General features: G+C 34.1%; 1 protein-coding gene across 3 annotated transcripts in view; it reads left to right on the top strand.

Moving 5' to 3' along the window:
* LOC108549570 (beta-amyloid-like protein) overlaps positions 1-25716 on the top strand; it is an 80654-nt gene continuing 54938 nt past the window's right edge. For 2 of the 3 annotated variants that reach the window (XM_017903010.1, XM_017903012.1), the window contains exon 1: positions 19-291. In XM_017903010.1, coding sequence (XP_017758499.1) covers positions 235-291 — 57 coding nt within the window. In that variant the 5' untranslated portion in view covers positions 19-234. Of the gene's footprint in view, positions 292-25716 lie in introns of all 3 variants that reach the window. The other variant, XM_017903011.1, reaches the window with a different exon arrangement.

Here is a 25716-nt window from a genome sequence, read left to right on the forward strand (position 1 = left end):
ATTTCTCGTAAAGCGACCCACCCAGCAGCAGTGTCACAGTAGTACGCTGTGCTCTCGTATACGGCGGGTGAGTGGTGCCTTGCATACAGCAAATTGTTCTGCAACGTTTCTGGCGTTTGTTAGTCAGTGCATCGTCGTTTCTTCGTAGAAGATCGAGGCGAGCAGGAATCGTTACGAGAGGAATCCAAACGAACATCGTGCAGGAGTTTTACAAAGGTCAGCCAAGGAAGAAAGATGAAGGGGATGCTGGTGCCCGCACTGCTGGGCGTCTTGATGGTCTGCCGGGTCCAGGTGAGTACCGATACGATCTGAGCTAGAATAGAAAAACAGAAAGGACACGGTAGTCGTGCGGCCAGTGGCAATCGATCGCCGCGGACAATTTCTTCGCGACCAATCTTGGTGACAATTTTTATTTTTTTACCCTCTTGTCGAACAAGCGGCAAATGTCACGCGCAACGCGCATCACGATCGATGTAGTGGCCACGGTGTACTCGTCCCGTGAAATTTCCCTTAAATGCTTGCCAATTAAGCCGTGCTACCTGTCAAATGGTTCACGGAGCTCGATCGATGCACCGCGATGCTTGATGCGTTCATTTAGAGTGCATTATACTATGTGCCTGTAACGATCGTCCGCTACGTACATTCTCGGCGAGAATGTTTGCCTTCATCGAGGACTACACGATCAACCGCCTACCGGACTCCAACGCTCTTTCCATGCGACCGAGCGGCATTAATCGAATCTGACGTTATATATCGCACAATATCCTGTCCTCGCTACTTTGCTGGCTATTTTAATCGTTAATGTCACGTATCCTAATGCAACCATACTGATTGCTCTTTTTTATCCACTCGATCCCGGATTCTTGATTGAAAATTAGATTTTTCTAACGAATAAAATTTTCCAAGAATTTTGAAACACGGTTATTCATCGTTCCGCCCGTTCACGACAACGTCGCATTTCACGGTACTCGTCGGGACGGTGTGACGGAACGGAACGGAATTATTGTAAATCCGTTGTCACGAGATTTTTCTCCGAACTTGTTCCGAGTGATATTCGGGAAGAATGTTAATTCGGGATTCTTGTTCGCGAGGTGTTAACGGCGTTTCAGCGCCACCGTACAAGTTTCGGCGTGTTCTTTTTCGTCGGGTAAAAAGAGAAGCACGGTCCTTAGAAAAGCGCTCGCTTTTAAAACGTTTCAAAGCGCACCTATCTCGGGGGAGTAACCTTGTGTGTGCGCAAATTATCACGCACGAACGAACATAGGCAAAACTGCGGAGGCACAGACAAAGCAGAGATTGCAAATACGTAAGTCGCAAAACGGATTTGCGAACGATTTTCTCGTTAACGTTAATTCCGTGTGACAGTTCAATTTACGTGCTCGTTCCTCGCCATTACCACGAAATAGAATCGCGTCTAATAGATGGAAAAGTTCGTTCCGGGAAGATGCACCGTTTGGGCACAGAATACGGAATAAGGTAGATCGCGTAGTCGACTGTATTTTTCAGATTCTTCTTTTATTCACACGGACCAATCACGAGCGACTGTACCGTGTGTAATTAACGATTAGGATTAAATTTGATTTATTAATAGTATGTTTTAGGTCTGTTAATTTCCGAGTGAAATTGTCGCGCAAAATAAAATGTCACCGGATCGGTTCGCTGTATATTTCGTGCTAAAACGCAATTACGATCTTCACCTAGATTTAGCTAAAGCCATGCGGTGTCGCATGATTGAAACGCACAGTTAAAGGTTTTCCCAGCTTTTCGATGTTTCCTCATTTCCCGCGGTCCCATTTTTACCGTAAAGCCCGGTTTTCACGGAATAAAAAGAGGAGATATTCTGCCGCTTAAATACGGCTCCTTGTCCCCATGCTGGCGTACGAGAAAATGCTCTGGCAATGGAGCACGGAGTAAATGAGGACGAAAGAGTTTCAATGCATTTTTCATTTTCGACGCAGATTCTTTTAGGGTCACCTTTCACACCGCTATCTTCTTTCGTTTTTCGCTTACTTTTTTCCCTTCCTTTTTCTTTATTTTTTTTTGTTTTTTTATTTTTCCTCCTATCTTTTTGTCTCGCATTTTTTTTTTTAAACAAGCCGTATATTAATCCGCTAACGAAGTCAGCGCTTACGGACGCAGTTATTACTACAGTGGGAGCGAATGCAAATGATTTACTCGCGCCAGATTCGGCATCAGATATCCCACGATAATTTAGCGGCGATTAATCGAGTGACTCCGAATGAAAATCTCGTAGAGCAGAACTAAATTCGTAAAAAACACATGAAAAAAGAAAAGAAGGAAAATGTATAAATTTATCTCGAATTGATTCTGGTTACCGGTTTGATAAATTTTGCGGATCGTAAATTCATGAAAATGACACTTTATTTCACGGATGTTTTATCGAGAACATTTCATGCGTTAATATCGCGTAATATCGAATAAAATTGACATGAGTTTATTTGAGCGCGTTAAAATCCACCATCGAACCGCTGTTCGCGGGAATATGCAATCTTGCGAAAAATTACTCAAGTCCCTAGCTCCCTAGTAATCTTTCCGACAATCACTCGCGGCGGGCACACGGTCGGGCAGGAAAAACTGGAGCGCTTAGAAAGGAACCAGGATAATAAAAAGCACTATTCACAGTTCCATTTTTCACGATCGCGCGAGCTCTCCGAAACATTGGAAATATTACTGCTAAAAAGCTTCTGCCATCGTGCAACGGAAATTCGCGAAAAATATACCGATTCAATGGCTGATAATTGTTTTATATAAAATTCTTCCAGCATTTTATTTTTCCATACTCGCCTATACAAAACTACTTCAATGCACGGTAAAAAGTGAACGCCAATTCGACTAGCAAAAAATCCTTTTTAATTTCCTCCGCGCCCCACTAGGTCCAAAACAAAACACGAGTACCAAAAATTCGTATTTCCCTTTTTTTGCTGAGCTGGATCTAAAATATCCCCAAAGGTCCCTAGAGCAACGGAAGATCGATTTTTTAATCTCTCACAGTTTCGAAGGCTCTTAATTGCTCCTCGATTCATTCGCGCAGTTATACTCGTTGCACCTGTGCATTCATCGGCGAACAATCGAGAGAGCCATCGCCTCGATTGCTTCGATCGCAGTGTGTATCTTTAATTCGAGATAAACGAGATTACGCTCGGTTTTGAAAAACGTGCCGGACGGAGAGGCAGATTTTTCACGAAAGGTTCGAAGTCCAGATTAATGACCGGCGATAATTCCTCGTCGAGGAGTCGATTCACGTGGTTATTAGTTTCCCAGCGTATTCCCAGCCGCTCGAACAACGGGGAACCCCCGTTGCCAGCGCGCCACGAGCGGCCCTTGGCGTAACGTGTCGGTTTCTGTTCTACCCGCGAACGCTTCAAGAGCTTTAACAATACGGTGTTAATAAATCGCCGGAGAGCTCGTAAGGGTCATTCGGATAACAGACGGCGACGTGAAGTGGTTGCACCGGTGCTTGTAAATTAACAGCTAGCTCGACGACCTAAATTTCGGTATTTGTATTAACATCCACGCGATGGGAACATCGAGCGGAACGCTCGAATTCCTCGCCGAGGAATCGATACGCGGTTTCCGTGGGGTTAATCCCAGTCAGAGCTACGAGTTTTCCGGAGTGCCTTCGATCATGATTGCTCACAGGTATTTTCGCGCCTGATCACCTCTGCTGATAAATCTGGGCTGGGAATAGGGCTCTAAGACTGTCACAGAGACGTGACACGCGAAACTGGTTCGTTTATGGGGATAAAAATTGACGTGGAGTTAGAGCACAGTACTGAGTTGTTTTTAATACAACGGTATGGCCTTGGGACCAGTTGTATGTATATTTTACTATACTTTATTATATATAAGGAAATCATGATACGTTTTGGTACCCAGAGGCTGAGGTGATTCTGGAGCATCTGTTCATGCGAAACGAAGAAAATAAAAAGCATCTTAATCAGTATAAATACAGCTATAGCGTGAACCACCAAAACAGCGAAATTTCGAAAATTAAAAAAATGGCGGCATTTTGAAGTTCAAATATTGATATTCCTCCTGCTTCTGTCCCTAGCGTGGTAAAAAAAAAAATAGAAGAAAACGTCAGATTTTGAAATCCGTGGTTCAGTCGATGAAGACACACCCTGTGAAGGTCTCCTCCAAATTTCGAGTCAATCGATCAACTAAAACGCGAGATATCCCGTCAGCCAGTTCAAAAAATAAGATTTCGAGAAAAACGCGTTTGAAGTTTTCGTTACCCATTGCACAATGCCTGTTCGTCATACTTCAAACCCCTATAACTTCGCCAATTTTACGAATTCAAACAAATCCTTTCGCACAGACATTCTCGCAAGCGTATACTTCGAATAAAAGTAAAAAAAAAATATCTATTTTTTTTAGTTAAATTTCAAGGATCTTAAGATCTTATGGGGAATCTTTGACAAATTTTGTTTTATTCGTAATTTGGTTTTGTATAGTTTCGAGAGAAAAGACAGTCAAGTGTGAGGAGTTAGCATAAACGCAGTAAGAAATCCTTGACGACGTTACTTAGCCTGCTATTGCTTATGTTAGTCTCACATGTCAAAAAGCTAAGAGGTAAGAATTTGGGGTAGTGTAGAGTCAGGAGGCTGTTGGGAAGAAAGCAGATCTGATTGGTCACGGTAATGGGACGCAATTAGAAGATAGGGTACACGAATTTTCGTTATCGGTCCAGTGTGTCTTTGCTATAAACAGAGGCGGCTAACGAGGCCCATGGGGACCGAGTGAGATATGACAACAGTGTTGCAAATTGTCGTAAGCGGAGGAGCGGAATATTGAGACAAGATGGAGACTGTGTCGTCAAGAATGTAAAAGGGATAGAGCTTGAGTAGCAAGTTTCTAGACCCTGCTCTGGAACCTAACTTCTGGGTTAGGTTAGGTTACTCTATCACTTGTAATTATTTAAATATCAGGAATATTCGTATTTTGTTTCAGTTTTGTTGTGAAAGGTAAGTCTAAAAAGATTTTAGCTGATATAGATGGCGCTTTGGTAGAGTAGTTAACACTGTGTTTGTTATATCGTGGTTGACTCTATGTATATCCCTTACGTGACTAGCTTGCGATGATCGTTGGCTGATATGGTTCCAGATCAGATAAGAATAGCCAAACAATTATAGAGGAAAAGAGATTGAAACATTGATCCATGTGTTTGAGAATTAAATTATTAAATTATTGGAAACTTTAGAATGCAATAAAAATAGAATTTATTATTAATTCTTTGCACTGAAATGACGAGTCTTTCATATCAAGTCTCACGATTGTAAGCTACGCTAATCACGCGACCTTAATTATATTTCTCACTTTAACGTGCTCAAAATTTAAAAAAATCCTAAAATTCGAAGAATTCCTAATCCTCGAAGAATTTCTAAAACTGAAAGAAATTCTGAAATTGAAAGGAATTCTAAAATTTGAGGAAATTCTAAAATTCGAAGAAATTCCAAGATACGGAGAAATTTTAGAATTTGAAGAATTTCTAGAATTCAAAGAAATTCTATAATTCGAAGAAATTTTAGAATTCAAAGAAATTCTAAAATTTGAAAAAATTCTAAAATTTGAGGAAATTCTAAAATTCGAAAAAATTGTAAAATTCGAAGAAATTCTAAAATTCAAGGAAATTCTATAATTCGAAGAAATTCTAGATTTCGCAGAATTTCTCAAATTCGAAGAAAATTCTAAAATTTTGATTTAACTTTATCTGTAATAGAATAACTATACAGTGATTAATCAAAATTAAATACTCCTTCAATGCATACTTTTTCATAATTAAATCACAGTACAAAGAATTAATAATAAAATTGAATGTCTTTTTCGTCTATTTCTCCTTCATTGTATTATCATCTTAAATTTTCCGTTATACCATAATATCCTATTACTGGATCGTATGCATGCTGTAAATGAAATTACAAATCCTCTGTTTAATTTGGTGCAAATCTTTTTATCATAATTCAAACCAAGTTATTATATTAGTAATATCCACACAAAAATTTGAAATTTATATTTTCACTTTTATTCTAAAATTTTTGCTAGTAGCATAGGATCTACAAATTTCTCTCTTGCATTTATCTCCTGTACCTTGCACGAGCACAAAATTCTGATTTAATTATTCAAATTCATCGTTGCATTTCATATAAAACTATCAGGTGTCTATCACACGATTAACCCTTTGCACTCGACGACTTTTTCGTTACAGGAAAATAACAATTCGAAGACTTTCTGCCATAAAGTCGATAAAGACGATAATTTTGAAATGGTAAATAAGAAATCGTATAGAAATTAAGACGTAGAATTATTTTACTTCGATATTCCACGCAGATGGATTAATCAGATTTTTAGAATCTGATTAAATGACGACTGAGAGTTAGGTTAGGTTTGGTCTGTCGAGTGCAAAGGGTTCATTAAGCGAGCAAGAAATATTTCTACGATCATCTGGATCGACAAATATAAAATATTCTGTTCCTAACAACAAACTCTTCGGTATTTACAATAAAATAAGATAAGAAATCATATGCAAATTAAGACATAGATTATTTTTCTTCGACATTCCACACATCGATAGATAATTTTAAATTTGATATATTAATTAACGTCGATCTTTAGAATCTGATTAAATGATGACTGAGAATCACCTCTCCAGTGCAAAGGGTTAATAATAATAATAAGCTGAAATCAATTGCTAACTAGTCCACTTTATATATTAATTATATTAATTTTGTTTAAATTTTATTGATTATATAAGCCCAAATTAGGTGCTAACTAGTCCATTTTATATTAATTGTAATAATTGTAATAATAATAATTGTAATAATTTCTAGATTATCCTAATCGAATATCATATTCATACTTTTAGACTCAATTTTCATCGTCTATAAGAGATCATTGTTCCTATGGTAAAAATTTATTATTTGTTGCATATTATTATTTCTTTTTAGCTCAGAGAGCTATCCAACCGTTAGGTCGTTCAGAAAGTTTCAGAGTACAACTGTGCTTCACAACTTTCATTTTGTATCCTCTGTTAGTATGAAATTTAAGTCTCTTTTTACAACTTCTTACCATCTTTCGAGTGACTTCGTTACATCACTTTTATCAAATTTTCCGTCTCTTTTGTCGCAGAGCTGCTCGACAGGCTTCTAGGTGGCTTTTCCTTTCAGAAAGTCGAATAAATTTTAAACCTTTGCACTCCACGATTTTTTGACTAAAGAAAAATGGGAGTTTAAAGATTTTCTGTCACAAAGCTGACGATATTTTTCTGAGCAGTGAATAAGAAATCGTATGATAATTAACCACTTGCGCTAGAAAGACGTGCCACGCACGTCGTAATGATTTTATCGCAGAATCGTCAACGACGTGGTACACACGTCGTCAGGCAATTGTCACAGAAACACTGCTGCACCGTTCTGACACACGTGTCTGTGAGTTTATTGGTAGCGCAAGTGGTTAACACGTAGAATTATTTAATTTCGATACCTCGCACACCGTTATATTATCTGAAATTTGACATATTAAAATTTTATCAAATGGCGACTAAAGGGCAGCGCAAAGTCCAATTTCGACAAATTGACAAATTTTAAAGCCCTTTAATTTCGCCTTTCCAGCGCAAAGGGTTAATGGAGATATCCTGAATACTGCAAAATCCAATTTTTCAAAACGTCTTTTCACATTGGTGCAATTTTTCTGAAGGTTTCAACGTTAAAATCTTCAAAATTTAAAATACAATTATATTTTTAGTAATATTTCGTATAATTTATTAAATTGGAGGAAGAGAATTTTCTGGACGAATTTATGAATATTATCGTTGAAATATCCACGATATTTCGTAATATATTCCTTAACCTTTTACGTGTTTTATTTAATTTTGAAAGCCTGCACCTGCGAGCTCGATTATTTTTTAAATGACGAGTATACTCGACGAAAGCAAAGTGAGTGCACTTGCTGCAAAATTGAAATAAATTCTAACAAATTGACAAATCTTTTTGATTATATCTTTCGAGAAATTCACGTTTTAAAATATTTATATCAAACAACCAGATACAGTTATTACCAGAAGTATGAAAATCACAAATATAGTTTCTTACTCTGCTGAAATTTTATTTTAAATTGTATTCTTCCATGGAGAGTGTAATTGACATAAATATCAGAAAGATTGAAAAGTTTCGAAAATTTGTTCGCAAAATGTAATTTAAAGCTAGAACACGGTGTATGTTGCTCAGATGAAAGAATTTATTATTAAATTTATTTAATTAAAAGGCGCTTATTATTACGCGAAGTTGCGAAAATGATTAAAATATTTAAATTATGAAACGAGTTTAATTAAAAACGCAATGAAAATGGCGTTTCAGAGACGGTACGAATTTTCTAAATCCCCTATAGTAATTCATAAAAAGATTTTCCGAGTGATTTTTTGATCGTAATACGTTCCCACTTTCTTCTCAAAGAGTCACGAAAATCTGTACGCGACAGCTAAATTAAAAATCTACGAAAGATTAAAAGATTTGACGTCGTTAAGATAATTAAAAAATTAATCTTCTGCATCGGCTAATGAACCATGGAAAAGTGACTTTCTGGACGATGTTTCGTTGCTCGTGTCAATTTTTGTTCGTCAATTTTTCAAATTGCCCGGGTAATTGCGAGCGAAATATCGCGCAAAATGCAGTTTTCTGTCGTTGCATTCTTACGTTGCATCTCGGTGCAACGCGTTTGCAGTTGCACTCTCGTTTCGTCGGTATGATCGTGGGCGAATAATTGCGAGCATTATCCTAGCAATCTTCTGCGCTATCTGCCGTTGTTTTATACGGGGTTACTGTTCCCATCTCTAGAGGAATATTGCACTGTTCTCTCCTTGTGTAGGTTATTAAGTTTTAATCCAAATTCGAGTTGATTGCAGGGTATTATTATAATTGGTTTACTAATTATTTCTTTCTCCCTTTCTCCTCTCCCTTTATTTTATTTTTTTATTTGGTTACCTTGTTTTGTTTTTCAACCCCATTTGCGCTCGAGAGGTGAGCTTGAGTCACCGTTTCATGAAATTTGGCAGATCGATATTAATTAATATATCAAATTTAATGTAATGTAACAGTGTGCGAAGTATCGAAGTCAAATAAATTTACAATTCTATTATTATACAATTCTTTATTTATTGCTCAGAAAAGTATCGTCAGTTTTTTAGTAGAGAATCTTTGAATTTCTACTCTTCTCTAGCTAAAAAATCGTCGAGTGCGAAGAGTTAAAAAATATTAAATTTTTTATTTTTTCAAATGTTTTCTTTTTTTTTTTTAATTTTAATGTAGGTATGCGTGTATGTATGTGCAGTGTATGAGATAGAATTTTATAGAATTAGAAAAAGCAAATTTATGGATGCGTGGATATTGGTGTATAATTGCATGCAGGATTATAGTAATTAGTGCATATGAATGCAGATATACGTTGTACACTTTGGATTAGGTTCACTAATTGCGTACGTTCCACTGCACAATTATGGTGCAGTATTGTAACGTGCCACGATGTTATAGTATTTAATATTGTTTTGGATTAAGTGGAAGGAATTATTTCCCCCTTTTTATGGAAATTGTTCAAATTGCCTGGAAAAATATGAAGATATAAAGATATTAAAATGTAAAGTTAGAAAAGATAAATAGAAAATTAAATATCTGGGTATAGATAGGATTATTAGTTATACAAAATAATATATTTATTGAGGTATCTTTATTAATTTTTAATTATATGTAATTATAATTAATGATCATTTTACCTCTATTATTTGTAACGGATGAATCAAAATTTTGTATGGAATATTATTTTTTACATTTTTTATATCTACCATATTTTCATTCATTTTCAATAATAATTATTGAAAACATATTATTGCAATCAAAGTATTTAAACAGAAATGTTTTATTTTATATTTTTTAGAGAAATATTTGACGCTCTCAAGGAAATTTAAAAAGGAATAACATGGTATAATTAATTTTGTAATTGATTCATCTCTTAGTATTCAAGGTATAGGTATAAATGAATTCACTGCTTTAAATAGCGCTAATAAAAGATATTTATTCACGTTCCCCCAGAGGGAATCGAAAAGTCCTGAAAAATACTGTATTATAAATTCAAATAGTTACCTTGATAAATCGTGAAGCAATTATTTTCTATTTAAGCATTTAATTACTTATTGTTTGAAGTAAAAATATGAATAAATTCATTACCCCTTTTGAAGCATGAAAAATGGCAGCACTCAAGATGAATAGAAAACATTGAATAAAATACACGGTGCTTTAAAAAGAATATTCATTCATATTTTCTGAAATTTCACGAAATTGCAGAAAATTTTTATGAATAATTAATTCTAGCTTCGAGCAATTATTTTCTGTTTGTATATTCATTATTTTCTCTTTAAAGTATAAGTATAAATAAATTTGTTACCTCTTCAAAATATTATGGAGAATGATAACATAAAATTATATCAATCTGTAATATAAATAAAAAATATTAAATTTCAATTTTCAAATATTTGTAGTATTTTTAAATTCTGTATAACGTTTTTTAATAACAGTTTTGCCAATATTTTTTAACAAAATATTTGTATATTTGATATTTGTATATGTTATATAGCGAATTTTTAATATCATACCACGAATCATGATTTTTTTTTTAAATATGTAATGTTTTTGGTAAATATAGTATGGTATTTAATAAAAATTACTAACATTCTTAAATTGTGTTTTAAATACCATGTATTATAGATATAATGTTAATTATTTTTATAATCCAACCAATAAAAATCGACTTCTTTGGGATTTTTTTTTTGAGGAAACCATGATATGTGTTGGTACGCAGTTTACGCATTCAGATTTATTTATACTTGAAGAATATTTCCAATTTTTTTTCAACAAAATTATTAAAAATTGTGGAAAATACATAGCCTCAAGGTAAATCATGTTTTTAGAAACGGACTCGAATGGCTGACACGATTCCGGAGCATCTGGTTATCCGAAACGGAAAAACCAAAAAGCATCTTAATTAGTATAAATACGACTATAACATGAACTACAAAATCAGTGAAATTTCGGAAATTAAAAAAAATGGCGGCATTTCCAAGTTTAAATATCATTTTCCTTGTGCTTTGGTCTTTTAAGTGGTAAACAAAAATAGAAAAAAATATCAGATTTCGAAATTCGTGGTTCAGTCGATGAAGACACACCCTGTGAAGATCTTCTCCAAATTTCGAGTCAATCGGTCAACTAAAACGCGAGATATCCCGTCAAACATTTCAAAAAATACAGTTTCGAGAAAAACGCGTTTGAAGTTTTCGTTACTCATTGTACAATGCCTGTACGTCGCACTTCAAACCCCTATAACTTCGCCAATTTCACGAGTTCCAACAAATCCTTTCACACAGACATTCTCGAAAGCGTATACTTTGAGAAAAAGTAAAAAAAGAAAAATCTATTTTTTTAAGTCGAATTACAAAAATACACCCTTAACTCTGGACAGTTAAAATAAATATTTAACTGTAGAATTAGATAGACATCCGCCTGTTTCATCCTCGTCTTCATCGAATTAGAGAAAATTCTTAACCTCAAAAACCATATTTTAGGTTAGGAATTTACCTTAATCGAGAATTTTCGATTCGAGTTAATTTCACGTCGTAATAGAATTTTTCTGTCCCTTTTCCGATCACGAGAAAAACACGGTTCCTGTTACCCAAGTAATTGCTCGACCGAAACCGAGAAAAGGTTGCATCTCGGCCAGGCTTCCGGCGGCCATTGCCGTTCCTTCGACGATGCCCGAGGGCGGCCGTCGTATAGCATCTTAAGAAAGGGAACGAGGGTCGCGTTTCGGTGCGTCAGCGTCTGAAAACTCAGTTCCGTGCGGCGTCGCGTGTGGCCGAAGCTCCTTAAGGCTGCGGTCAGATTCGCTTTAAGTGCATTAAGTAAATCCACTTAGATCGAATCTTATATAAAACATCAGCTAATCAGCTTTAGAGGGCTGCGCTCCCGGTCGCCTGTTAAAGGAAACTGCCTCGAATCTTGCTCTCCCCAGAAGCTCACCGGGTTCGTTTGCCTATCATTCTCGGGACTATCTGCACGAGAGTTAGCCGCCCTTTTTAACGAGGCTCTGCCAGTTCGCGGAAAGTTCGTGGAGTAGGCAGGAACTCATTTTTGGGACAGACGATCGATAGTTGGGGCGATATTAACGATTAAGGATGAAGTCTGCCGGGGGTTCTTGAGTAGTTGGTAATTGGACCTCCACGGTTCGGTAAGTTAGCAGGGATCTGAAAGTATTTTTCCGGGAATATGATTTCTAACCTCTTCGCGTAACCTGTCTTCAGTTGATAGGTTATGTCTGCTGTTCGCTACTGTAGCGACAAGTGATATAATACGAGAATATACCTAATTCGGAGCCGATAATCCTTGGTCTGATGAATTAGACGTGATGTCAGGATTTTAGTATTTTTAAATTGGTTACGTGTGCGATTTGTCCTTGCAGATTCGAAATTATGTAATAGCTTTTTGAGATACACTGCTATGGATGAATGATCGTTGAGGAATATAGTGATGTAATGGAAGTATTTTGAAAATTTGGCTGTTTTGACGGTCTAGGTGCTGAGTAAATAGAGAAAACTATTTTCTTTAAATAAATATTCAAACGTAATTATTTGTTTGTCGTCACGTGACGCCATGGTGTGCAGTTGACATAAGTCAGGGTTATTTTCATAGACTAATTGTGATTGTTCGTTTAAGTTGTCTGATATTAGACGCGGGTGATGTTTTTCTGAAACTCATAAGGCGGGAAGTTATTCGAATTTAAAATAGTTACTAGAAATAACTAGATCTAGTTGTAAGAATTAATTAAAGTTAATACAATTATTCGTAGTACGAATCTATCTACTATTTGAATAGTAAAACTTAATCCTCAGAAAAATCTCGATTAATTATGCGAATTACATAAAACTAAACATAGATGGCGTTTCTCTAAAACCGCCATAAGGCAGAAAAATATTTGGATTTAACAATAAACAGAAAGATCAAAAATATTTGGATTTAACAATAAACAGAAAGATCATTAGAAAACTTATTAGAGTAACTATTTTTAATTAGGTTCATAGAAATATATAAACCAAATTTAAATTAAATCATTTAAAGCTGACATAATTCTTGTTCCTAAATCATATAGTATTATAAAATTTGATGAACAAATGGTGTGATTTTATAAATAATGAGTCATAAATCACACAGTATGAATTTAATCCTGAAAATGATTCGAGTCGTTTAAAATCAGGCACAGATGGCGTCGCTGTATACCAAGTCGGCCATAAGGCGGGAAAATATTAAAATTCAAAATATTCGTTAGAAATAGATAAATAGATAAAGATCCTAAATTAATTATCGTACTTGATATGTAAGTTTGAAAACATTGTCTTTTATATTGGCAATATAGAGGTCTCGAGGGATCATAAAACCCGAGTATTTTCAGAAACTCGTAACCGCAGGAATGTCGGACGTAAGCTAGTCTGGAGAAACTGATGTAAACAGAGAAACAGAGCGATCGGGAGCCCCTTGGCATTTTCCGATCAGATTTCTGCAGTGACCTGTGCTGCTCGAGCAGCTAAGGTATAAAGTGTTCCACCTAAATTCTCTTAGCTCAGCACGTGCTGGTATTTCGCGAACTACTTGTCTGTCAATTCGTTTTAAACGAGTTCAACAATCTTGTAGCAAAGACCCGTCAAGAGTATAGCCAGTGTAATCGATATTACACCGTCGTCAAGTCTGCTGGAAACTAAGGTTGCACGTCTCGACAGGTGAAACATGCAATTTGAGATATTTTACGCGATTTGAAACCATGTCTTATTCAAAGTCGTTATATAACGTCCATTTTTATTAAACTCTTTTCCTCTCTTTTTAAATTATTTTTATTAACGTTTATTAACTATAGATGCAATCGTACGTAAAACTATACGTATTATAAAACTATACGATATTTAATTAACCTTCTTGTATTAATTACGTTGGCTAGAAATTCCGTATATTTTTCAATTTATTACATATTATATGAAATATTTAAAATTTTAATTAAAATTTTAATTATATATTACGTAATATTATAAAATACTAATATTGTGTTATATAGTAATATTACATTTTACTTATGAAAAGAATTTTGTAAAAATATATTACCTCGCTAAACAAGAAAAGGTATATCAAAAATAATTCCACCAAGAAAAGGAGTAGATCACTTTTGAGAAAAAGTTATTTTTCAATTTATTACATATTATATCAAATACATAAAATTTCATTATTGTATAAAATATTACATGTTACATAATATTATAAAATTCTAATATTGTATATTACATTTTGCTTAAAATCCTTGTATTACTTACATTAATTAGAATTAACATGAATATTATTTCAATATTACACAGAATATTATATATTACATAATATTATAAAATTCTAATATCGTGTTATACAGTAATATTACATTTTGTCTATGGAAAAAATTTTTTAATATATTACCGCGTTAGACGAGAAAAAATATAAAATATAATAAAAATATATCATTTTTTAAAAAAGGATATTTTTCAATCTATTACGTATTATCAAATTTTAATATCGTGTTGTATAGCAATATTACATTTTGCGTATGAAAAGAATTTTTTACTATATCAGTATCCGCTCTATAAAAATTGCAGGAAATATATTACACGTTAGACGAACAGAAAATACATAAAAAATAATTCTACGAAGGAAAAGAGTAGATCATTTCATAAAAAAGGGAAAAAATAGAAACCGGAGTAACCAGAACACGAATTCAAAAGTGACTTCCGCAACCCGCTCTTTAAACCACTCGGACAAGGCGTATAGGTGCGGTTATGTCAGTGGACGGCAGCATTGAACGTTTTAATTTACGACCGTGCTATATCTATTTCACAGACTGTACCTTTTTCCGCGAACCGTTTCCGAAGCGTTCGAAAATATCGCCGTTGTCGCCACCTCTCTGCTCGTCTCTGTCGAACGTCGTTTGTCATCGATAGGATCGAAAAGGCGTGCAGACAGGCCCGGTACACAATGATACACGGGCTGGAACGAGCGGAAACGAGAACAGAAAAAGAGTCAGAGAGGCTGGCTCCCACTCCGTGCTCGCTCTGCGGAGAAAAGGAGATCGGTAAAAGCCTTCGTGCAACGCGCGCACGTGAAATCGTTCTAGGCGTTGCTGCTGGCTGCGTTCGAGAGACGAAAAGTAGTGAAAACGCCGATCGATCGCAGCGCTGCCGCCGCCGTGTAAATGAAACGCCCGTCGGAGATTCGTTCCGCGCGATGCCTATGGTATGGGATAGATTGGGAGCGTTTGAAAGGGAGCAGTTGAGATTGTTGGCAGAAGTAATGGTTCGGGCCGGTTGTTTGAGGATAGTTGAATTTCTATTGATCGTTTTGGCTGTTTTAACCGGTTTGATTCTCTTCCCTGTGGTATGGCTAAGGCTAGACCAGGCTGAAACGATTATTTTGTTTTAGTAGTTCACGGCTCTGAATTTAAAGTTATATTATTATAAAGTTAACCTCAAAAAATTTGGAAATTTATTATACTCAATTTTTATTCATTTTTGAGTAAATAATTTGAGTTAAAATGCTTTAAAATACAAAATATTTCATCAAATTTTATTAAAATAATAAACTATATTTAATATACAAATTTTCTCGCCTGCATCACATTTTTTCTCAGCCTCTTAGATGTTAATACTAAAATTAAACATTTAGTCTTATCGTGTTAGGTGTGATGAAACTAATTTAAAAAAGTTTGGAAATTTATAATGCCTCGATCCACAAATTGTATTACGTATATCACGTTTTCCCCGAGCCCTTTAGGTTATGTTACATAGTACACAGAATTTATTATACTGAATTGTAATAATTCCTTCTGACAAGCAAAGAAAATTCAGAACCACGACTACTAAATCAAAATTTTCTTTGTCTGTCAGAGAGAATTATTACAATTGAGTATTATAAATTTTCAAAATTTTTTGAATTAATCTTATAATATAATATGATAAATTTAAATGATCAATTTTATTATTTTTTACTTCTCTTATTACATAACATAACCTAAAGGGCTCGGAGAAAACGTGATGTAATACAATTTTCAGATTGAGGCATTATAAATTTCTAATCCTTTTTAGGTTAGCTTTATAACATGATAACATAATAATTCTGAATGTTTAATTTTATTATTGATATTTAAGGAGGTTAGACAAAATGTGATGCAAGCGAGAAAATCTTCATATTAAATATAGTTTCTTATTTTAATAAAATTTAACGAAATATCTTACATTTTGAAGTATTTTGATTCAAATTATTTATGCAAAAATAAATGAAAGTATATTTAATTTATAATATTTTGAATATATTGTAAATAATATTTTTTAAATATTTCAAAATCGCGAAAGATATTACCGAGTGCGGGAAATAAATCTGAAAATGATTTTCAAAAATATGGCATAATATTTATTCCTCAAATAATAATTTAATAAAAAAGAATACAAATATTAATTAATATTAATTAATTAATTATTCGATTTCGCCAAAAATGAAATGTATATTTAACTTTTATGTCGCCATTGCAAAAATCGAACAATCCGATTGTACGTGAAACGAAATTATCTCTTCCCGTTAAATAAAATCTGACTAAAGAAGTTAAGCAAAAGCGTTTAGTTGCTTTACGTGTCAGCGGATTCGAATAACAAGCCAAACTGAACTCGTTGTCAGCTTTCAAATATTTAAACCAATGCAGTAACTCGAACGTCGAAGTAGTGGGTAAAAATTTTTTTAAATTTCGTCTCTTCAAGTTATTCGAGTAAATTGAACTTCCGTAGAACTTGCTTGATATAGTTTGTGCAATATCCCAAACCACTTAAAGCTACTTGAAAAACAGGTGACCTGTAACATGTCGAACTATTCAATTAGTTTGAGGGTTTAGCAATAAAAAAATGAATCAATGAAAAAAAAATTATTTTCCAAACAGAAAAGGATTTACATAGGATGTTCTAGATTTTTCTGGCCAAACTTCGTCGAACACGTTATTCATGTAATTGGAAAAAAAGAGGAAAAAATACTGATCTGACGAAATAATAATAATTATTATTATTATAAGTATAATGTATAAATATTATTTATACATTAATTATTTATTAATTTTATTTATTCTTTAACTTAATATTTTAAATTAATTTAAACTTAACAATTGAAGTAAAACTTGTTAAGATATACTGACGATTAATTTAGGGTTGTTAAATATGTGATGAAAAGTATTTGATCTTTAATGATTTAAAAAGTTTGTGAAAAGATTATTGTACAAACAATATGATACACGTAGTAAGAAAAAAAATTCCAAGATAATGTCAGTAAAATCAGAAAATAATTCTTCACGATAAACGTTTATCGTAGATATGAGCCGTGGTGGCGCTAGTGAGTTAAATGGAAAATCGTTTTAGGACTGTCGAAACGCTTGCTCGTGAAAGGGTTAATTCGAAAGGGCTAATTCGAAAATTGAACATTAGACTAATTACATGAATAAGGAATTTTTGAATAATTAAAAATCAATACTTAATATTATATAACCTAATAATGAAACAATAATAGTATTAGTCCTGTATATTTCATGATATATATTATACAAATACATAATGAAATTAACTGTTTGTTCTATCTTTAGTTACGATCTTGTATACAAGATGTCAGACCAGCAATCTCCGATCAGAGTCCTTTAGAACAGGGGAACAGAGCATTATCCAGTCACTGGTTCACACTCTGTCGGTCATCTCGCCTAAAGTCCATGTGTGAACTGCGTGTCCATGTGTTGATCATAGGCAATTAGTCATCCTTTGGTCCAAATATCCATTGTTGCCTATTCGTACCTTCAGTCCCTAATCTCGAATATGAGATTGATGCGCTTATTATTGAACAGAGGATGGTCGAGCACTTGGTAGCAATCTTCTAATGACCTTAATGTTGATTAAAATGATGACTCAATAAGATACGTATTTTTAATACAAAATGATATGTATTTTTTCAAGATTATAAATAATTCCAACTATTATAAATGATATAAAATAAAATTTGATCGAAAATAATTCTAACAATTTTACAAAAATCAATTGAACGAAAAATTATTCCTATCGATTCATATCGATTTTAAAGAAATTTTTAAGATCATTCACTTGCTAAATTATCTTGTCAGTAGCTGCTAGTGGATGATTTGTTTGTGTAAGAAACCTCTTTATAAAATCAAAAAGCGAGAGAATTCCTAGCCCCAATCTGCTAAGTCATCTGAGAATCAAAGTCAAAGTCAAACTGACGTTGTCTGTCGTCAAAGCCATCTTGGAGATTTTCACGTTCATATCTCTTGGATTTTTATAAATCGCACTCTGCAGAGCTGGAGAGAAGTCCCTTGGGGCAGCACAGAGGCAAGAGACGTGCTCTACTCACTTGGTCTGACTTCACATGCTCCTGAAATTCCTACTTTTAGGTTCTTTGCTCATACTCTGACCTAGTCTGATGATGGGATAAGCTACGTCGTCACGGTTTTCATCTTATGTTAATGATTGACCCTTATTCCTATATCTCACTCGGTCCCGACGTATCCCATTCTTTACCACACTGTGTTATATGATCCAATTTATAGACGTGACACTTTCAGGCAATAACGAAAATTCATGAACCCTATTACAGCCAGCCCCATATTTCTCCCATCTTCTTTTCACTTCTGTACGGTTTTATTATAGCTAAAGAGTGCATAGAGATTCTGCAGATCAATCACGTGAGGTCTAAACAGACCCAGTTACCTAAATACAAATTCAGCAGGCAAATTCAGTAGAATGTTCAGATTTTGAAAAATATAAAACGGTTCCTTTGTTATCGTAAATTTTATATAATCCAAATTACAAATGTAATACCTTCGGCCAATAATTGAAATTTTCCAGCCCTATTTTCATTGTTAGCCATAATAGACTGTTCCTTCTAACCAGATAGATCCCTGTTCCTTCTATTCTTTTAGACCTACATAGATTATACAATAACATCTACTTTGGCATTCGCAATTCGAGCTCATCTGGATAGGTAACTTCTCAGAATTAGACCCAGGGAAGCAAGAGATACCAATATATAGTGCAGTCATACATGCATACAATAACTACAAATTAATATCCATGGTACTTCACGTAGTAGGAACGTTCTAGGAACTGGTGGAGATATCAGTGAATATTAAAGTGGGTAGAAATCCAGATGTTCATACATTATAATTACAGAATGCATAGACCCTCTTGAGACCAGTTGCTAAGATTTGAGCCACTCATTTGCTCAATTGATTAACTCGGCAAAATCAAGGATAGACAAAGAACAGACACTTATATCAAATTTCGAATTAGTTCTATTACATCACCAGTAAGGCCTCTGTTCCTCCCATCCTATTCCAAATCTACGTAGCTCATAAAATAATGCTTCCTACAGTGTTCACTCATTGGGTAGGTGACTTCTGAAAATGAGACTGAAGGAGAGAAGAGATTCCTGAGCCGCAAGAACTAGCAGGGCTAACAGGAAATTCTGTATCCTCACGCGTGCCATGCAGTACCTGTCTCCGCGATAGCTAAAGGATGCATGGACACTCTCAGTCGCGAATTCTGAACAACTCCTGTTACCCAAGCACAGGATCGGCAGTGAAAGGTCTGACATGACATGTCCGTGCAAATTAAGTATTCGATTCCTGTGGAGTATTTGATGTTTCCTTTGGCACTAGGAATTTTTAGAAAGGTTAGCTACTCCGAGCAGCCCCGATACTTTTGAATGGTGATGTAGCACTTGGACAACTGTGTCGGAGTCACGAGGTGTGGCCAGTGCGCGTTGTGCGGCGTGCTTAAACGTCGTCGCGAATTACATCGTGGTGTACGTCACCATCTCGCTTTGCATTCACCTCGGAGCAGTAATAGGAGTAGATGGTCTCGCTCTACGGGAGTCCTAGCCCCCGTGCCGATCCGGATTGCGTGCTTATGCCGGATCAGGTCGCGGCAGACGGTTATTAACGCTTAAGAGTTTATTTATCAACGTCCAGTTCATTTTACAGGGGGACTCTGATGCTGGAAAGTAGATTAACTAGACGAGTAGTAAAGTAGACTCGTTCCACTTATGCTTACTGCAGTGTGCAGGTTGAGGACCAAACGATGTGTGGGTTAGGTATATGTTCTTATTTCTTTCGTATATTTTCTTTAATTATATAGGTCAATTATATAAAATACTGTTAAACGATGTATGTACATATATAGGATGTCTCATGTAATTGGAATGAGCAGTGTGTTTAAAACGGTTAAGCTATGGTTAAGATTTGGTACTAATTAATTTAGGTTAGGTTAGTATTTTCTAGCATGTACCATTAATATTAATACTATGTGGTAACTGTGGAAAACTGTCTTTTTAATCCTTTCAATTTTTCAAAATAACTAGAAATGACTTTATTATCGATTTTATTTGACTATTTTACGTTACTTTTCGATTCTGTGATTTTTTTCAATAGATATTTCATCACTTTGATTAACTACGTATAAGTCAATTTAAAAACATGGACGCCACAACCGCGCGAAATTCAAATTTTTTGGATCACGGTGTATGGGACGCTTTCAAAATTTTCGATTCCTTGTCAACGTCGTTTTATACCAGTTTAAACCGAATATTCTATCTATAGGGTGTTGCAAAATATATGTTCAAAACTTGAGGTTAGATTACGGAGAAGAGGAAGAAGTGTCTCATGAACGTGAGTCCTACGTTATATTAGTTACTTCAAATATTATTTTAATAATTTACATATCGAATATTAAATGTCGATAGAAGAATTAGTTTCGTATTATATTAGTATCAGATTATATAACAACGAAATATTATTACTAGTTACAGAGTATTAATAGAGGTTATGCGATAAGCACACTTAAACTCTTGTTTTCGTTATTCAATTCTATTCAAACAGTGGGAAGACACGTTAAGTGTTAAATACGTGTCGGTCAATAAGTTACCCCACTATGGTAATCTTCGTACGAAGAGAGATATATATGTATCGTTTGCCACTAGGTGGCTACGTAGACGCAACATTGTTATGTTGTATACCGACGTCTCAGTTGCATCAGTCAACCGCCTATTGTAATATGTAAATACGAAGCGTACATAGAGATTTGATTTCCGTGTGTATAAAAGTACATCGAATCGTCCGCTCATTAATAAATAGTGTAAAGCGTCAAGAACGCGTAGAACGAAGCGAAGAATGCAAGGTTAAAATGGTGTGGAGAAATGGGACGGAAATTCTTCGAAGGCGTAATCCATAAATCAGTGTCTTGTTACGTCGAACATTTGCAGATGTTGGAGGAACTATATCTGAAAGTACAGTGTGATTCTCTCGACGGTGGAATCAGAAACAGTGCCACTGCCTAAATACCGTAACGCATATAGTCTCAGTTTTCGTACACATTCGCACATACACATTCGCGCGACTGTCTCCGCTGCAGCAGCTGCCATGACACTCGATGACGACGGCCTCTATGATACAATAAAAATATATCGATAGATGATACAACGAACACAAGGTTACCGTCACGGCATTTGAGCAACCGCACTGCCTATGTGAAGCTTCGAAAAAATATTTTTTCTATTTATTTACATTCTTTTCTAAAGAAAAGGAGAGATAATTTAATTATCGATGAATCCACGTATAAATATAAAAACAAATTTCTGTACTTTCTATCGAAAGTATTAATTTTAGAACGTATATGTCGACCAAAAGTATTTTATTTTTTTTCAGCGAATATTACTAGTTCATGAAAATTTGAGTCCCCTTTTGTATAACATCCTGTAGAAGTATCTCGCACGAAGTTTTTCGACTATATTTGAAAAATTGAATAAAATAAAAACGCATGGAAACTTTCGTTATAACGTTATCACCACTGACGACGTACATTGCTCGTGCAGAAAGTTTGGTTATCAGGATTGTGTACTTGGATAATTCAGGAAACTCAAGACAGTGGAAGCCTCTTTGGAGTCCACATCGTTAAGGAGTGCACTGGAAAGAGCTCTATAGCCCTTTGCATGGAACTTTCAGGTCCTCTTTCGTAGATTACGAGTTTTGATTGTCCAAGAAATCGGAAGTCAACCGCGTAGCTTCTAGCTTTAGATCCTGGAGCCCTGATTTCTCCGCATGCGCCACTTCAGACTTAACCTTCTCCAGTTTATTTTTTTGGTGCCTCTTCAGCCCGACTCGGTGCCGTCTGCTTCATTTGTCGAAGCGTTTTTGAAAGCAAAATAAATATCTGGGTTTGACAACGGGTAAACTATGCTCTCCTCGTTCTTGGGTTTGCTCTTAAAGTCAAGTGGCATAAAGTGAGGTTAAATTTGAGATAATTTGAGATACGGAATGGGAGATAATTCCGTGGTGACAAACGAGATTACGTGAATTCTCATTTTCGAACACGAAAATTACCCAAATTGAGGCACGATTATCAGAAGAAATGGGTGTGAGAGTAAAAGAGTAATATGCAAATGAAACAGGATTTTTGATAATATTTTATATTACAATTCGGAAAATAAAATTTTGTGTTATTATTATTATTATTTGAAGGTATATCGTGGGCAGTTAATAAAAAAGAAAATGGCGATGGATGTTAAAGTTATGATCCTTGACAACTTTTTTCAATTTTTCATTCACATTTTTCGACTCTTTTGAAAATCTCTTTTTTAAAAATAAAGTTTTCTAATTTCCTACTAAAAAACTTCCTATTAAAACTGTTTTCCACGTGATAGTTTGGCCTTGTTATTTTTATGCACTTTTAAATAAACTTCTAAATGAAAGCAAAGTTCTTCTAATATTTTTTTTTATGACATGATGATGTTTGTTGAAAAGAATTCAATGCTTTATCATATGAGGAGATTTATTATTATTAAGTATGCTTTAAAGCATATCATGGGTTCTCAGGTATTAGACACTGGCTAAAATAGGATGAGGATGGTTCACTTAGTAAAATCAAATTTTAATTAGTATATAGTAGTTTTGATATATTGACATGCATGTTTTGCAAATTTATTTTGCAGGTTTGCCTATGATTGAAAATTACAAATATTTATATAATATCAATATGAAGTAATAGCAACACTGTTGGCTAAATTTGGAGAAGCAGAAAATGGCCCAAAGCTATTGATATTTTTTCCAAGGCAAGAATATTATGATAATGATTTCATAACAGAATCCTGAAGGATTGTGGCCAGAAACTGATATTTTTGATCTTCTGATGTATTGAACATATACAACTCCATTGGAGTTCAAATCGTAATGGTACCGAATCAATACCATGAACTTTAACATGCAGGGACCAAACATAATCGATATGAGTTTGATGCTTCTACGAATGTATCGATTTCTGTTTTGCGCTTCTACGAAACTATCAATTTCAATTTGAAGCTTCTGCAATAGTGTCCATATCAGATCAGAGCTTCATCGACGATCCTCATTTGGTAGTTCATGAAACCTTTGGTTTGCATTTGATGCTTTCCAATATCGTAAATATTCCTTTTATTTTAAATGCATTAAGTTACTCACGATATTATGGGATACTCTATTAATGTACGTATTTTTATAGTAATTTTCTCCGAACATTATCTTCATTGCTGCTACCTTAATAGGAGGAGCCACATTTATCGATGACATTAAAGAGACGCAAAAGAGAGAATTTGTATTGATTCCACGTTCAATGGCGTCATGCTTAGTATTCTCTTCTTTATTTAACAATGGATCTTCTTCTCGGTGCATTCATTTATCGGATTCGTTCGTTCCGTTACCAAGCCTGCTATTACTTGCATCGAATCCTCTTTTCTTATCGTGACAATGTGATAATCGATATTACAATTGTTAGGGACCACTTTATCTCAACAACCGCGTGCTTTCACGATTTAATATCAAACGAGAATCGACGATTTCGAACAGCCAAGTATCAAATAGCTCTCAATGATCTCGTTAGGTATCAAACGGATATCTGTACTTTCTAGAAGGTACTAGGTCGATATTGATTGGAGACAGTACTGTGCAGATTTTACATAACTTCATCTGAGATGCCAGAATTTTTATAATTTATTTTATAGCATTGGTAATGTGGTATAGAATAATTTTTAAGAAATATATTTAAGACGTCATTGAGTGAACTGAAAAATTAGCAATAAATTCTAGAGCTAGCAATTTAAAAATCAGTGGTAAATTTAGAGATAGACTTGTCAGATTAGTATTAATTGTAATACTCTGTAGATTTTAACTACATGTTATAAAATAGTAATATCTTCTATGATTTATTCCTAATATTACTTTTGAGATGAATATTATTATTAGAATATAATTATTAGTAATAAATTTTTATTTTTTAAACAAAAAGCAATTATATATTAATTTATTAAATTTGACACTCTTGCTTCATATGATTGCATCATTAATGTTGTTTACATCTAAATTTTGTTATTCTTGATAATATATTTATGGGATAAGTCACTTGGATAATTCTTTTAATTTTATGTTAGATAATTAACACTGATTCTACGTCTACGCCAATGTTTAATTGCACTGCTTCATTATTTGATCTATATGTATCATATTTATTTTCCTTATCATGAAATGCGATATAATCAGATTTGTTGATGTGACATTTCCAGCTAATAATGAAAATTCGAGTAACCTATTTCGTAATTGTGTCACAGAAAGTGGGTCTTACTACTCTTTGACTAACCAGACCAGTGCCAAATTCCGAGTTTCGCATAATATTTGTATTGATTTGATGTAGTTTCCAAGTACATAGGATTTTGTTACCTTTTGGTATCTTCCATTGAGCAGCCTGAAATTTAATTACTTAAATCTGCATAGCACTTGTATTGATTTGATGTGGTTTGAAGAAGTATTAATATTAAAAATTAATATCAGTATCTAAAATTTTAATTCCTTTTCATATCTTCTATTGACTAGTCTGAATTTTAATTACTTTCATCTGCATAGTATTTGTATTAGTTTGATGTGGTTTGAAGAAGTATTAATATCAAAAATTGGTATCAGTATCTAAAATTTTGATACTTCTTGATATCTTCTACTGAGTAGCCTGAATTTTAATTACTTTCATCTGCATAGTATTTGTATTAGTTTGATGTGGCTTGAAGAAGTATTAATATTAAAAATTAATATCAGTATCTAAAATTTTAATTCCTTTTCACATCTTCTATTGACTAGTCTGAATTTTAATTACTTTCATTTGCATAGTATTTGTATTAATTTGATGTGGTTCGAAAAAGTGTTAATATCAAAAATTGGCATCAGTATCTAAAATTTTGATACTTCTTGATAATCTTCTATTGAGTAGCCTGAATTTTAATTACTTTCGTCTGCATAGTATTTGTATGAGTTTGATGTGGTTTGAAGAAGTATTAATATTAAAAATTAATATCAGTATCTAAAATTTTAATTCCTTTTCATATCTTCTATTGACTAGTCTGAATTTTAATTACTTTCATTTGCATAGTATTTGTATTAGTTTGATGTGGTTTGAAAAAGTATTAATATCAAAAATTGGTATCAGTATCTAAAATTTTGATACTTCTTGATATCTTCTACTGAGTAGCCTAAATTTTCATTATTTTC

The sequence above is a fragment of the Eufriesea mexicana genome, unplaced genomic scaffold, assembly GCF_001483705.2.
Source record: "Eufriesea mexicana isolate 0111107269 unplaced genomic scaffold, ASM148370v2 scaffold2087, whole genome shotgun sequence".
NCBI classification, from domain to species: Eukaryota; Metazoa; Arthropoda; class Insecta; order Hymenoptera; family Apidae; genus Eufriesea; species Eufriesea mexicana.